General features: G+C 38.2%; 1 protein-coding gene across 1 annotated transcript in view; it reads left to right on the top strand.

The window, feature by feature from the left end:
- UFM1 (ubiquitin fold modifier 1) overlaps positions 1–10,635 on the top strand; it is a 26,697-nt gene extending 16,062 nt beyond the window's left edge. Inside the window, exons 3-5 of the mRNA XM_019528517.1 lie at positions 7,215–7,254; positions 7,696–7,728; positions 9,289–10,635. Of these exons, the coding sequence (XP_019384062.1) occupies positions 7,215–7,254; positions 7,696–7,728; positions 9,289–9,356 (141 nt within the window). The 3' untranslated portion in view covers positions 9,357–10,635. The remainder of the gene's footprint in view (positions 1–7,214; positions 7,255–7,695; positions 7,729–9,288) is intronic.
- Positions 10,636–15,445: the final 4,810 nt, after the last annotated feature.

Here is a 15,445-nt window from a genome sequence, read left to right as displayed (position 1 = left end):
GCTTTTCTGAAGTCAAGGACTTCTGTGTTGCTGACTGACTTGCCAGCTTTACGGTGGATGATGAAGGTGATCAGCTCATGGTCGCTGTCACCCAGCTTCCCATCGATCACTAGGTCGCTGATTAGGTCGTCCCCCATAGCCAGTACCAGGTTGAGCAGTGCTCTGCCTGTCGTTGGCCCATAAACTTCTTGTGTGTGGATGACCTACTTGACTCAAGAGGGAGCTTTATAACTGATTGGATTTTGCTGAGTGATCCTCCCATGAGATGTCTGGGTAATTGAAGTCACCCATGACAGCCATGACCTGGAGCATGCGGCCTCAGCCAGTTCCCGGGTGGACTCCTGGTCAACCTCAGGACTTTGGGTGAGAGGTCTGTAGTAGGTCCCCGCCATTGTGTCCCCTGTGCTGTGTTCCCCATGAATTTTAACCCAGAGGGTCTCCAGTCGTCCACCCTGGTCGCCAATATCAGCTTGCAGGGATGCGTAGCTTTCCTTAACATGGAGAGCTACACCCCCGCCCCTTTTTATCTACACGATCCCTCCTGTACAGGGTATAGCCATCTATACCTGAGGTCCAGTCACAGGTAGAGTCCCACCAGGTCTCCGTTATCCCTATGACATCATAATTATTTGCATTGAGCAGCAGGACGAACTCCTGCTTATTCCTCAAGCTCCTGGCATTTGTGTACAAGCAGGCAAGTGTCTCCTTGGTGGCTCTTGCCTTGCCCACAGATTGTACCAGGGCTGGGGCAGGGGTGGGCTCCCTTAAGTGCTTTGGTCTGCTGGCTTTGCAAGGGTTGCTCAGCGGGCCAGCGATGGCGGTAGTCCCCCTGTCCCCCAACGGGCTTAGTTTAAAGCCTGGTGGAGCAGGTCAGCCAGTCTAGCTTAGAAGAGCCTCCTCCCCAGGGGGGAGAGGTGGAGGCAATCTCTTCCCAGCAGCTCTCTTCCTGTCTCACCAAAGAGCGTGCTGTGGTCATGGAAGCCATTTAACTGTTAAAACCTCCCCTTTACCAACCATTTTAGTTAAGAACATTGCCACATATCAAAGATGACAAATATGCCTTAATTATTTAGAAGTCAACTTACACTTTCTCTTTAATTTCTTTTTTGACATGTTGATGCTTTAATGTATTATGTTTTCATGCATATGTCTGCTATTTTATTACTCCAGAAGGTAACTTTTATTGCTGTAAGAGATTTGTTGCTCCTCTTAAGTAGCAAGAGAGAATTCATACAAGTATATAAACTAAAATATTCCAATCTCTGATTTGATAGTAGATCTTGGAAAAAAATCCATTCCCCAAGGTAGAAAAATAACTTGTGCAGCAGCCTAAGCCATTGATTCACTAGAACTTAAACTATTTCTTGTATCTGTTTTTAAAAAAAATCCTGGGAGTGTGATGGTGGAAGAGGTAGATGAACCAGCGGTAAAGGTATTGGCCTGGAACTTAGAATTGTGTTCAGTTCCCACTGAGGATGTCATTGTGACTTAGAGCAAGCCACTTAGTCTCCTTTTGTAGGATCTGTAGAGGAAATGTGCAGGTTGCAGGTTCCACCCAATTAATTGTAATCTGCAGTTCCACTAACCACTGCCAAAAGTATTGGCGTGATGCATAAGAAATAAAGGACCGCTTATGTTTCCATTGGAAAAACATCCAGTCATTAAGTGCTGAAGTGACTAACTTTAGTCAAGTAGATCAGGGCTGCCAAACATCCAGGCCATGGGCTGGATCCAGTCTACAGAGCTGTTCCATGTAACAGAAGTTGGAGATGTGGCAGGAGGGGTATGTCCTGCTGCAGAATTGTAGGACATCAGTAGGTGTAGGGTGAGCAAGTGCTGTACTGATGCCCCTGCCCACCTGGCTGCCACTTGGTCCATTGTTGGACCCTCACCCTTGCAGCCACTGGTAGCACAGATCTGGCTGTTTTAAAGATGTTAATCTCCTACTAATGTGATGTTTAATTGAATAAACTGAGTTGAGGGCAGAAATGTTTGGGGAGATAATAGTAAGTGTACAAAGAAAAGCGGTGATAATGCAGTTTATAAAAAGACATAGTAATAAGAAAGAGCTTGACACCCCTGTTGTAGGCATCTTCTTGTTTGTATATCTTTGACTTCATACTAGTGTTCATAATGTACTTAGCAGCCGCAGTTGTGGTTTCCTATTGAAGAGTGAATAACGTTGTAAATAAACCAAAATTCTACTGTTTACTCTCACAAATAATGTGTAGCTGTATTTCCAGTGATAGTTTCCTTTGTATATGCAAGAGTTACATTCATTTAATTGTCAGCAATATATAAAACACAGCAACAAACACTTGCTGTCTAAGGCTCAGTATTTCAGAATAATTACTTCATCACAGATGCCTGTTGAAAAAATAAAATGGTATATAGCAACTCCCAAACTATATGGGGGATTTCAGTATAAAGTTTTTTAGTACTTTTAAGAAGCATAAGAGGTAGATGAGGAGAGCCACCTAACAGTCTAGAAAAGCCTAGATCTCTGTGGCAAAAAGGATGAGAGACCAGACATCAACAGGTCACCGTTTGAGACCTAAATGTTTAATAAAAAGACTTTTAAACTTCCTTGTCAATAACTAGTATTGTCTTCAGGATGGTGAAATTCAAGGAATATCCTGAGTTTCACTAAATGTTAGTAAGGCTCTGTGCATCATTAAAGCAAGCAAGCAGCTTTTTTCATTCTCTCTCTTCCTCTTTTTTTTTCTATTAAACATAAAAAATCTGTAGTAAATGAACATTATTTTGGTAGTTAAGTCAAGTGTCAAAAAGAAGTGCCAAAACTACGTCTCCTGTGCAACTTTAGTTTGGCCCTGTCTAGTGTATGCATTATGATTCAGTCATTAATTACACAAATGCGTGGGATTTTTAGCACAAAATCTTTACATCCAGGATGGACAGTGCTTAATGAATGATCAGCTGTTCAAGTATTTTGTTTTCTACCATTTGTTCATAGTATATCCCAAAACTTGTTGACTGCATACTGTTCAAACCCTGTTCTGCAGACAGAATTATTAATTTCTCCATGGGCCTTTTTCTCATCACTATAGTACATGAGTATTTCATAAATATTGATTTAATACATCTTCACAGCCCACCAAGAGTTGAGGGGGTGGTATAATTGACACTTTGTTTGGGAAACTGAGGCACAGACAGATTAAAGTGGGGGAAAAAACTCCTCTTTTTTTGGTACCCAGCCAACCCTGCCAATCTCCTGATTATTTTCTTTTAATCACTTAACATTTTTATGAGTGTTTATCTTCAAACACAGCTTTCATTTCCTTCATTTGCTTTATTAAATGCTGAGTACTTCTTTGCAAAGCAGACCTCAGGATCTCAAGTTGGACAAACAAAATAAGGAACATGCAATTAGTGGCCATCCCAGAAAAATTTGGTTTAAGTTGCACACATGAAATCTAAAGCAGAGGCAGAGAAATAATCCAATCCATTCAGTTCCTTTGAGCTTTCCTTTATCTTTTATGCAGTTCCCTACTTCATTCACTATGTATTTTCTAAGTTCTGCAATAAATGATGCAGAAAGCCTTCTTCACTGCACACCCCTCATTCAGTCCAGAGGAAGTTCATTCTAAATAATGCAGAAGTCTTATGGGAAAAGTCTGATTATTTCATCTAAGAATTCTATTTTGGAGTGGTCTATACGTATACAAGGCTTATTCTAGCATCTCCTGTTGTCTGGGTGCATTATTTTATTTTATTTTTTTACTATAGATTTTTGTATGTGATTCTCTAGGTTTTTAAAAGAGCAAACAGAAAAAGCAGAAATGCCTTTCTGTGGCACGATGTTGAGACCCATGTGACTGCTTATAACAATTGTCTACAGTGGGTGACTAGGCTAGAAAAACTGAGATACTGTCAGGGACTTCCATAGAAACTTGCTGATAACATAAGAATGGTAAGGCTCAGATGTGTCACAGGCTCTAGAAGAAAGTATTTCCTCATGGGCAAAGACTCTTCTGCCCCTTCTCCACTAAGCCTTGATTTGACCTCATCTGCCCTGTGTATTCTAACCTTCAAGTTCTGCCTGTCTCCTGCTGGTGAATCCTTGCCCAGGTTTTTATTCTCTTTGCCTAGCCAGTCCTAGCACTTTCTCCTCAAATATCTTGTCCTGGTCTCTTATCCAGCCAGTTCTAGTCTCTCGCCTTGTACCCTTGTTGGCCAAGACTTAATGACCTCTCCTGACTCCTAGTTTTTCCCTGTCCTTCCAGCCTTTTCAGCAAGTGGGGCTGATCTCTTATGCAGTGGCTTACCAACTACAGCATCAATACCTGTTGTGTTGTGCAATACCTACATTTAATTTCCTCCTCAGCCAGGGCTATTAAATGTATTTGGTCCCATTGGCAGGCTCCAGCCTGTGGGGCTTCCTACAGACTGAGTGACCCACCTCCAGCTCCAGCCTCTAGGGCTTCTTGCCATGGCTGCCAGAGCTGCTGTGTTGGCGGCAGCAGCAGCCTAAAGTCATGGTCACTGCGGCTGCCAGAGCTTCCCTACTGCAACAGCAGCCCCAGTGGTGATGGTTAAGCAGCAATGGCATTTAACTCGTTTGCTGCTGACACAAGCTTCTTCACTGCTGGCAGCCTCCATTAAGAAATCCTGCGGGGTGCATGATCCACTTGTGAGCACCCCTAGCCCAATGTTTGTCAAATCACATTGCTACCTCCCAGCCTTAACTACTGAGCCCTAATAGATTTGGCCTGGAGCTGAGGGAAAGAAGGGATCTCCTTATCCCTGCTGTTGAAACTGCCATTGTGCAGAAAATTGAAGGCACCTAAGTTCTATTGGATGCATCTTGAAGACCCTAACCTAACATTTTCCTTTAAATTACGCTGTTGTCCATGCTGAATTGAATGAATATAGAGCACGGAATTGAAGAGCTAAACAGCAGTGTTCTTCCCTTTTTTCAGTTTTCATTGTATGATTTTATTTTTCATGTTCATATTCCATTTTAATGATAGAATTCTTTTGTTTCATTTACCTCTTTCTCCTCGGTTACATCAAGGAAAACCATTAGGTTTTTTCAGCTTGTTTGTTAAGCAGTACAATAAGAAATAGTTAGAGGCCAGTGGTAAATATATCTGGCTTTTTCTTAGAAGCTGATGTAATTTAGAAAAATGAGACCCAAGGCCTGGGAGGTTTTTGTATTAGCCAAAAATAAATCTAAGCGTAGCTGGCATACGTACCTGGAACTGTGATGTATAACTGAGGACATTTTGGAGATGTTATTTACTGATCATTTCAAAACAGATTTTACTTGAAAGCAGTTATTAATGCAGATTGTTCTATATGAGCTTCAAAATGCTGTATTAAAATATGCTGTAGTTACGGATTTGAGAAACTGCCAGATGGGATTTGCAAAAGCTATTGGGTGTCTTAATTCTCTTGGGTGCTTTTGTAGATCTCACTTGGTACCTATCCATACCTATAGGTACCTAAGTCCTTTTATGTAAATCTTGCTCTTAATTTCTAATGAGCTGTACTATATTGTAGGGTATCTTCCTAATTAGGTAAATCTTGGATAAATTATTTCTACTTTATTCAGTAAGTGATACAAGGTGCAGTAGAGTTTAAGTAACTTTCTTTTAGTTGTCTCTTAGAAAGTGAGCATTAAAAGATCTGGAGTTCACAAGATGCAAGATATAAGCCAGGGTACAGACTAAAAACATAATTCCACTTTGGCTAAAGAGATGATAATGTAGTTTCCCAAAAATTGTAATAAGTAGGTTCTTGCTATTATTATCCATTGACAATTCCGTTGCAAACTGCTTTACCCATTTTCACCTTGTAGAAAATGGAAAGAGAAGGTTGTGGAGAGTGGCTAACGGTGCATTAATAATGTAGCCTTTAGGCTACTGTTCTTTTGGTTTTCAAGCTTTCATGCAGTAAGAATAGCAGGAAAACTACTAGAGCTGTTTCCTAGCACATGCCTAGATAAAACAGTATTGGCTTACAGGCATAACCCTGCATAATCAATGAAGTACTACTTCTACTCCTGAGAGTTGGTACAAAATCATGCTGTTCAAAGAGTAACTTCAGCAACATAAGACAGTGAAAGAAGATATCATCCAAAGCTTAATAAGATGTCAGAATTTCAAGACCAGTAATAAAAACCACAGCACGTGTACATTTATGGAAGCCTGCACGCAATGTACATTTATGGAAGCCTGCGCACAATAGTTATTAACATTGTGGTAGAATTAACTGTATTGTACAGTTTTAACAAAAGTGTCAAAATTGCTCAAGCATGTAATGCTGTATCTGAAAGAAATTGTTCAATACCTGAAATAAATAGTTTGGAAAGGCTTTTTTCTTTTCCTTTTTGGAGTTGTGTGTCTAAAGTAATTGTAAATGAATATACAGTAGCAACCCATGCTTGTACCCATGCTTGCTTAGCCCTGTGGTAAAGCCTGGCAATAAGTCTGCATTGCAATTCTGTCTTGTGTATGTAAAATTGATATTACTAAATACACTGACTCTGTGATGGCTCATGCACTCAGAATTAACTGTTGCTCACAATATGAGCACTGTACAGATGCAGATTTCAGCCTTGAGCTGTTTTTCCTGAAGCCACATCTTTCGAGCCCAAAGATCAGAAAATTATCCTCCATTCCTGCAAATACCTTTATGTACATGAGTAGTACTTAAGTCAATTGCCAATTCATGTTTGCCAGATTAGGGTTTTATTTATCTGGTTTGTTTGTTTGTTTGTTTGTTTGTTTTAATTTCAGAAGGTTGTGGCATCTGGATTCTGAGCAATGTTAACAAAACCAAATACTCGTTGCATGCAACATTTAAAAAAAAATGTTTCTAAGTCAGTAGTTACTTCCATGAACATTTTGGGTGCTGCATTACTCAGTATTATTGGAGCTAATGTTACTGAACTATTTATACAGTTGACCTAAGTTGACCTAGCTTGAAATACTTTTTTTTTTTTTTTCTGGATAGTACAAATAATTATATCTAATCAACTATTCAACACTATACTTGTTCCGTTTTAATGTTATATAATAGGCTTCATGTAAACCGTTATTTGATGATCCTATGAATTTGAATAAGGTTTTTCTCATAAGTATTCTTCATACGAGGCTAAACTAAAATTTACAGTTTGAATATTCACAATAGTAGTTTCCACCTTTTTCTCCGTCCTTAAAATAAATTTGTTATATTTTTGTTTTCTTTAGTTCAAAGTTCCTGCAGCTACAAGTGCCATTATAACAAATGGTAAGAGTATAGTTAAACTGCATTCCAGAAGGGTCTCAGCACCCTTTTTGTAATATGTACAGCTTCAGAAGGTGATGAATTGTCTGATCCTCGAAGTTCCTTCTGGGATATTGATTCCATGAGACTGGAGACTTCCAACATGGGGTTTATCACCAATATTTTATTACTATTTGAATGGTTGTATACTACAGTACATCTTGCATTTCATTGTGCTGAAGCTTTTAATCATCAGGTGCTGCAGTAAATAAAACTGGTCATAGGTTTTGACAATGGCAACTCAGTGCTTAAAGCACTGGGATTTAATAACCAGTGCAATGTATTTTTAGAACCTTAAATATCTTGCCCTCATTTTGCTGCTGCATGTTCACACTAGTAGACAGTGTATTTTTTTTATTTTATCAAAAATAAAAAAGGTTGTGTTTTAATTTTACTTTTTTGTAGATGGAATTGGAATCAACCCTGCACAGACAGCAGGTGAGTAGTTATTTGTGATGTCTAGTTGAAGAAATTATTTTCATTCTATGCCCAACCGATGTAGAGCACTGGTATTGATTTATGTTTTCATGGAGGTAATCTGAATTTGATTACCTTTTCAAAAGAGAATGTAGAAATACTAAACAATGCTTGAAAGCTGTCTAAAGTCTTCAGAGCATTATGCAAAGACATAAATTTATTTGCGAACACATAATTATTATTCATAATTTGTTGATTTAGACCTGTCCGAATATTCTGGGTCTTGTTATTTAATGCAATAAAAATATGGCTCCAGGTTATATTTTATAATTAAATAAATAAGCAACACAAACTATGGTTCCAAATTGTCCATTTCGTATCATCCAACAACATTACTGCTTGGACAGCCCTTCTAAGAAAGTGTTTTGCATTGGTATATCTCCTTATAGTGGTATTTTTCTTCTCTTAATTAAAAAAAAAACTGATATAAAGATGTATTTGTCACAGGTACGGCCTTAGTATTAAATGTTTTTCATTTGCTTTCGCTGACCTGATTGCAATAAAATCCAAGTTTTATGGAAAACTTGAAGGAGACTAGATACTTTTTATTACCAAAATGCGATTGAAGCACAAAAAAAAATTCACTTGAAACATGTTCTTCCAAGTAATGAACAGAGAAGAAAACCATGAAAAATCCTTACACAAGCGAATGTTTATTTTGGAATATGTAGATAAAATGACAAAGCAGTGCTTTGCAAGTAAACTTTTATTTCTCCTCTCTCTGTTACTTTAAAGATCTTAATCTGTTTGGCAACCTGTTAAGCTATGGTTGTGGACAGATGAAACAATTATACCATTCTAAAAAGGAGAGAGGATAAGCTTTAAATACATGTCATCTGATCATTGTCTCCTCATGTCCCTTAGTAAGTAAAGTTGAAGTGGAGGAGCTTGTATTGGAATGAACCAGGTGCTAAATTTTTGTAGTTTAGCTTCTATTTATTGGAGGGTAGAGCAGACAACTGAAATGCAACAGATCAGCTTGAAAAGCCATTAAGTTTTCCTCTTTTCGGTTAATTCAGATGTTTCAACTATCTGTACATTATTCAATCTACACTGTTAAAACTTAGTCTGTTTTGCAAAATAGAAAATAAATAAATGGGACACAGCAGGCAGTTCATGCATAATTCTGGGAAGACCTAAATTTATTTTATATTTACAGCATCTCTGCTTTGATTTGTTTCTTTTTTACCTTAATTTTTATGTTAGCTTTAAAATTATACTGAAATAATTTAAATCATATTGTTACTTGATGAGTTTTTAATGTGTAACCTTGTACCTGGCATTTTTCTTAAATTGTGAAGTGCTTATTAGACGGGGCAAATGTAGGAGGAAAAAGAAAATTTTTATGAAGCATGTAATCAATTACTGATGAATAAGAAGGATTATTTCTAAAGAATTTAAAATTGATACATGATTATAATACTATCCTTCTTTAAAAGAGACATAGGCTTTAGGTATTGCTTGAAGAGCTCTTATGACATGTACATTACTTAACCCACTTTTGCTCTCTCTTTTGTTCAGGAAATGTTTTCCTAAAGCATGGTTCAGAACTACGGCTTATTCCCAGAGATCGTGTTGGAAGCTGTTAGCATTTCCTGCTAGCATCATGTCAATGAGTTAATTGTCATATTTATTTTGGAAGTCTACAGTACAACTAAAGAATTTGCCTTTTTAAAGTTATGTAAAATTACTTCCTGGGTTTAAATATTAATTAAAATATAGTTTACATTACCTTTCCCTGACCCTTCCTCTAGTTATAGAAGAATGGTTTGATTTAATGCTATATTCTTGGGAAGAATTAACATGTCTCTTAGGACATGTTATTGAAAGCAAAATGACAGACCTTGACAATGGAAACATCCAATAGCAATCAACAGGTAAATAACAGAACCTCTTATTGTGGGGGGTTAGTTTTGCAGAAGGAGAAGCTGTGCGGGGTTTTCAGGAAAGGAAACATGTAGGAGAAAAAAATTCCCTGCTGAAAAACCTAAAAGTATCATTTTACACTATAAATTATGCATTCTGTATATTTGCAGAATCCAAAGCATTTTGCTCCCCTGTTCTATATATTTCAGTTCAAATAGAATGGAAACTTCAACTTGCCCTATTACTAAAATATGTAGACAACAGCTAAATGCTGTAAATACTTGGTAATATTTAAGATACTGAAAAATATTTAGTTAAAGAAAACATTTACTTTTTTTGTTAAATCTTTAGTTGAGCTTTACGGGTCAAACAAATCTTAATTTTTTTACTGAAACTGAATTTAATATTACTTAATAAAGTGCTATCAGCCCAGACATGTTGCTAACTCACAGATATTGGGGATCCAATGAACTATGCTGATATGTCACATTCCTTTATTAGCAAGCTAACACTGATTCTGTGTAAAAGTCTTAGTTCCTTTCTTATGTTACAGGGGAAAGTATTAGAATCACTTGCGTGCATGTATTAAGCATTTTTATAAATTATCACAAGGTAAATTGTTATTAACTCTGGACCCTTATTGGAGAAACTAGTGCAACTTGTTTTTAACGAGTAAAACTATTCTGTAAGGTATTATGCATTTTGTCAGATAAATTGCATTTTATCTACCCGTAAAACTGAGGTTACAGAAAGTTGGACAATAAACTGTAATGCTTGGTAAAACAAGTATTTGTCATGAATGTCTTTAGCCCATGAGCCAAAAGAGACCTAGAAAGGATTCAAAAGTTTGGTATTATAGGGTCTTCTGAGTCTCCCTTCTGAGTGAATATCTGCATGTGGTGGCTCCCATATATGTGCATATCTGAAAGGGATGTTTTGGGCCTGTGAATTTTTCAGCTGTATCTTAAAGCAATAGTTTTATTTTGGTTTCTCTTATCAGAAGAAAAACAAAACAAAACCCCAATATTTGGGGAACAAAGAGCAAAAAGGAGGGAGGGGGGAGAGGTTGAGGCATCTTACGTTCCTTTACTTACTTGCCTAATTAGAATGTGACAGTAAATTAGAAATTGTGCCCTTTGACCTTTTTAATCAACATACTGTGAAATTTATTTTAAGCCAAGAATGAACAATGAATTGTAAAGCATGATGATTTAAGGGCAAAGTGCATCGTTTCTATTAGTCCATTGCCACAGTATAATTAGAATGAACAGAATTAATTGCTTCTAATTATTGTCTGCAAAACTGTTTAGCTGGGTAGCTGCTGGGGGACTATCCGGGCCACAGAATATAACATGGTTGACATTTTATTTTTTTTTACAAAGGTACAATACTTCTTTGCAAAGCAAAGCAAATTCCAGTGTACTTTGGAAGTCTCTGTGATATTTTGATGTTTAATATGAAAGCCAGGTAGCTAAAAGTAATTTCAATTATAAATGCACTCAAGACATTCACTGGTATACAGTAAAATAGAGGATTGATATTTCACGTTGTAAGTAAAAAAAAATTAATGTAGAAAGGATCCCACCAATGTAAAAAAATAAAGGATCTACTTTGTGGATATTATGTCTCAGCATGTTGTCTGTTGTATGGACATAACACTCTACGGTTAAAACAACAACTATGCATCGGTTGTAAAAGGTTTGTACTTGCAGACTGATTTCAAGTGGCTTTCCATTTTATCTTGAACACTTTGTGTGATGCTAGCTGTAGGGAGAAAACACAAACACACACACAAGGCCAAACTTTTAAGGGATCAGCCTCTACAAACTGGGTGAGAGTTTTTAAAAGACCTTGGTACTTGGCAGATCCTACTGCAGCATCTCTGAACTGATTTTTAAAGAGTACTTTTGAAAATTGGCTCTAGTTAGGGTGCTGACCTCTTCCAAAAACTAGACTTTAGGGTAAAGCCAAAGGAGTAGACTAAAATGACTACCATTGGTTTAACTAGCCTTTAAAGCGTTTAGCAAACAGACACATGATGTGAACTCTTGGACCAATGTTTCTTTGCAGAGAACTAACTTTTTTTTTACATAGAAAATTATTCCTAACATTCTTATTTTTAAATACTAAAGAAATTTATATGGGAAACATTGGGCACATTTTAGCACCTGCTGTTAGCTTTATTGTCAGCAGATCTAAAGCTACTAATGTTCACAGTCCTCATTGTCTCTACCTCTTCACCAGTATGTTCTTGCTTCATAGGGCCCAACTACAACTAAAAACCTGTTCAGTCTTCTGAGAGAAAAAGACCTTTCAACCTCATGCTCCTCTTTGCTAGACAATCACAAAACATCTGGGACTACAGCTCTGTGTTCAGAGATTAGACATGTTTTCAACACCAATTTCCCTCTGCCAGTCCAAGAGATAAGATAGTCAGGATGACAGAAGCAACTTGTGCTGGTGAGAATAATGAATGACAGTGACTGAAGGTTTTGGATACAGATCAGTCCTTTATGTGGCAATGTGCAGATAGCAGTCAAAGTGAACCAACATAGTGGGACAAAATGAAACTCAGTCCTTGAATTTGTCTGTTAAGATCCCATTTAAACAATATTGACATTAGCTACATGCTAATGGTTGAAATTCATCCTATTCACTGGGACTGCCTAAGACCTACATCATATTTTTGTGGGCTTAAATAAGCATCCGTGTAAGGACACCAGCAACAGAAGAATAAGGACTGCATACTGCAATGATGAGTTTATCCACTGCTACCGTTAAGAGGCAGGTTCAAGCATTGCTTTTAAAAATATACCCTAGCATTGCCCTACCTACCCACTAGTGTTTGAACATAAATTCGTATAGCACAGGATACAAAGCTGCCAGAGCTCAGTTTGAAGCTTAAAAGTACTAGATAAGCAGAGAAGAGCTTGGTGGTAGGAACAGGGTTCTGACCCTGAAATCACTGCCCCTCCAATCCTAGACAGGCTGACAAGCAGTTTTTCCACTGTGCCTGGAACTGTCTGTGCCCATGGACCGAATGGAAAGATTTTTCCCTATGGGATTGTGTCAAAGACTGAATATTAACTCAAGGATGTGGTGTCTACATTTTCTGTGGAAGGCTCAGAGGGGGTTGGAGGTTAATACAATTGTAAGATATAAAGAAAAATATTTGTGAGGAAGATGGTTTGTCTTGTACCATTAAGTCACTTTACAGTTATAGGCTCATTTTCTATGTCAGTTCATTGCAAGCTGCAGGGATATGCTATCAAATCATCATGACTTACCTGTCTTATAATTTACAGTTGGAGAGCTGTAACATTCAGGAGTTGGTATGAGAGATGCATCATGGAGAGTATATCATCTGTGTTTGGTGTACATCAATTATTATGATCCCTCACTTGGAATATCCTTGTATGATTTTACTTCTCATGTTTTAATATCAGAACATATTACAAGTTTGGTTTTTGTTTTGTTTTGTTTTCCTTCTTGCACATATCTGGCATTTGTAGGCACAGAGTTAGCTTTGTGAGCAATGGCGCTCTCTCAAACTATTTTTTGTAACTTTGTTAGTATATTTTCACCAACTTGAAATAACTTGCATGAGAGGGCAATGTTTCTGCTAAACCAAACCGTTTTGTAAACTAGAACATCTTACAAAGCTTTAATGCTGTATGGGCTTTGGATTACTGAGTACTGTCAATCACTAACACCAGACAACTAACATTTTGCTAAAAGCACCTGAGCCAAAGAAAGTGTTAAATATGGTTTTAATATATATCTGTGCAGGGCTATAAGAATGACCAAAAATACTTTCTTCTCTGTGGACTTCTCCAGATCTTGGATACTCATTCATTGGGTAAGTGGGCTTATGTAACGACTTATTTTTCTCCCTGCAGGAAGAGGCTGGGCAATGGATGAAACTTGAATTTTGCTTCTGACTACTCACCATACAGTACATACAGATGTTACACTTAGAATAACCTAACTAGGGTGTGGATACGTTCAGGGAGGTTAGGTTGGGCAATAAGTGGCACCTGAGGAGGTGCACTAAAATCAGGTTAGCCCAATCTACTGAACGTGTTTTTGAAGTGCAGCCCAGGGCTGGAGAAGCCCAGCCACTTACCTGTCCTGGTGCTGTACTCCTTCCCCCACCCTCCCAATCCCTCCCCCTGTGGATTGACAACTCCCACACAGGGCTGCCAATCCCTGTCATGGATGCACTGACTCCCTGCCCCTGACCTGCCAGCCCCCTCCTGTTCCCACCCACCTCTCCCCTCACCCCAACTTAGATCGTTCCAAGCACTAGCAAAAGTCTGCATGAGCAAGATCATAGATTGGGTCCTGAGAATGGCCTCATGTGCCCATACTCACTAATCCAGGGCAGTGGGGGAGGTACTGATCATCTGCTGGGACAGCCCAGGAGCAAATGACTGCCCTGTTCCAGCAAAAGAAAACAGAATAGAAATTGCTGCTCAGAAACAGTCCTCCTAAGTCCCAGGGCCACTTTTGGTATAGAACAACTCTTGAGGATGCCTCGCTAAGAGCTGGGCACAAAGTCAGACTAGCGCCAAATCTAAGGTGCTTCATACAGCTTTTCCATGTGTGAATTGGCCCACTGAAATCAGCTATCATGTAACAAATCCTTACCCAGAAGTAACAATTAGTCCGTAGGTTTAAACCAACTGCCACTGACCCAGGTTTTGGTCTTTCTGAAATAGTCAGTACAGCAAGTGGTATTTGTCAGGCAATATATCAGTTCTTTAGTGAATGCAGCTCTAAGAAAATTATTGAGAGCAGTTGTGTTCCCCTGATATATATCCGGAACTCCAGATCTAATTACAGTTACTAGCATGGGGACATGTGTTAATTGCCTGGAATGTAAAAAACATCAGGTATTTTGGGCTGACAAATCTACAACAGCCTTTTCATTACTTCTTTGTTCCGATAATTCCTTGCTGTGCATCTACACAACCTATGTTTGCAATACGACAAACAAATAGCCATTGATAGTCTGTCTCAGTCATTTATTGCAATTAGAATAAAGTGGAACTGATGTGCACCCAGAATATGCTCAGGAGCCAATGTCATGTCTTCTGTATCCTGATATTGCAGGCTTATTTTCATTCTTCATACAAAGTAAAATTTCAAAGACTAGTAGAATACATAGTGATTGTTAGCCAATTATGAGTCAGAAGGAAAATGAAACTGTCTCCTCTGTACATCTTGCAGAATTGATGGAGAGAGCTTTATGCAAGCATACAAATGCCTTGCTGTAGTGAATAACTACTGTATTTTAAATGAAGAATTGCTGAGAGGTTACAATTTGGGCACAGGTTAAACAAAAAGCTTTTATAACCACTTAGAAAACAAAAATTGGCACAGTAAATTACTGGCAAATATCTATTTCGAGGAAAACACTCAGGGTTTTGTAGTGAGTGAACCTAAACAAGACAGCATATATGTCAAAAGCTCTATTATAAAACTTGTGCACTGACCTGAATTTTCTGCATTATTGGATAGAAGTTATAAAATAATTGCTTGTTGTATAAGTTCTAAATAAATAGAGAGTCTAATGAGGGACACTTAACAGTAGCCCTGTAATAAGAAAGTAACTCTTTAAACTACAAGTCTTTTGAGAGTCCCAAAATTGAAGTCTAACTCAAGTCTGGTCCTGTTGCTTTTACGTAAAACCTTATTTGATGACTAATCCTGCTGAAGTGGGGCTTCCATCCTGTGCCCCCCCGGGCTGGGCAGTGCCTGCCTCCTCCATCACTGTGGGGGTGTTGATCTGCCCCCCATTCCCCATCCC

The sequence above is a fragment of the Crocodylus porosus genome, unplaced genomic scaffold (assembly GCF_001723895.1).
Source record: "Crocodylus porosus isolate Cpor-Errol unplaced genomic scaffold, CroPor_comp1, whole genome shotgun sequence".
Lineage (NCBI taxonomy): Eukaryota > Metazoa > Chordata > Crocodylia > Crocodylidae > Crocodylus > Crocodylus porosus.
The sequence above is the reverse complement of the archived record's forward strand: the minus strand, read 5'-3'. Positions and strand labels throughout refer to the sequence as shown.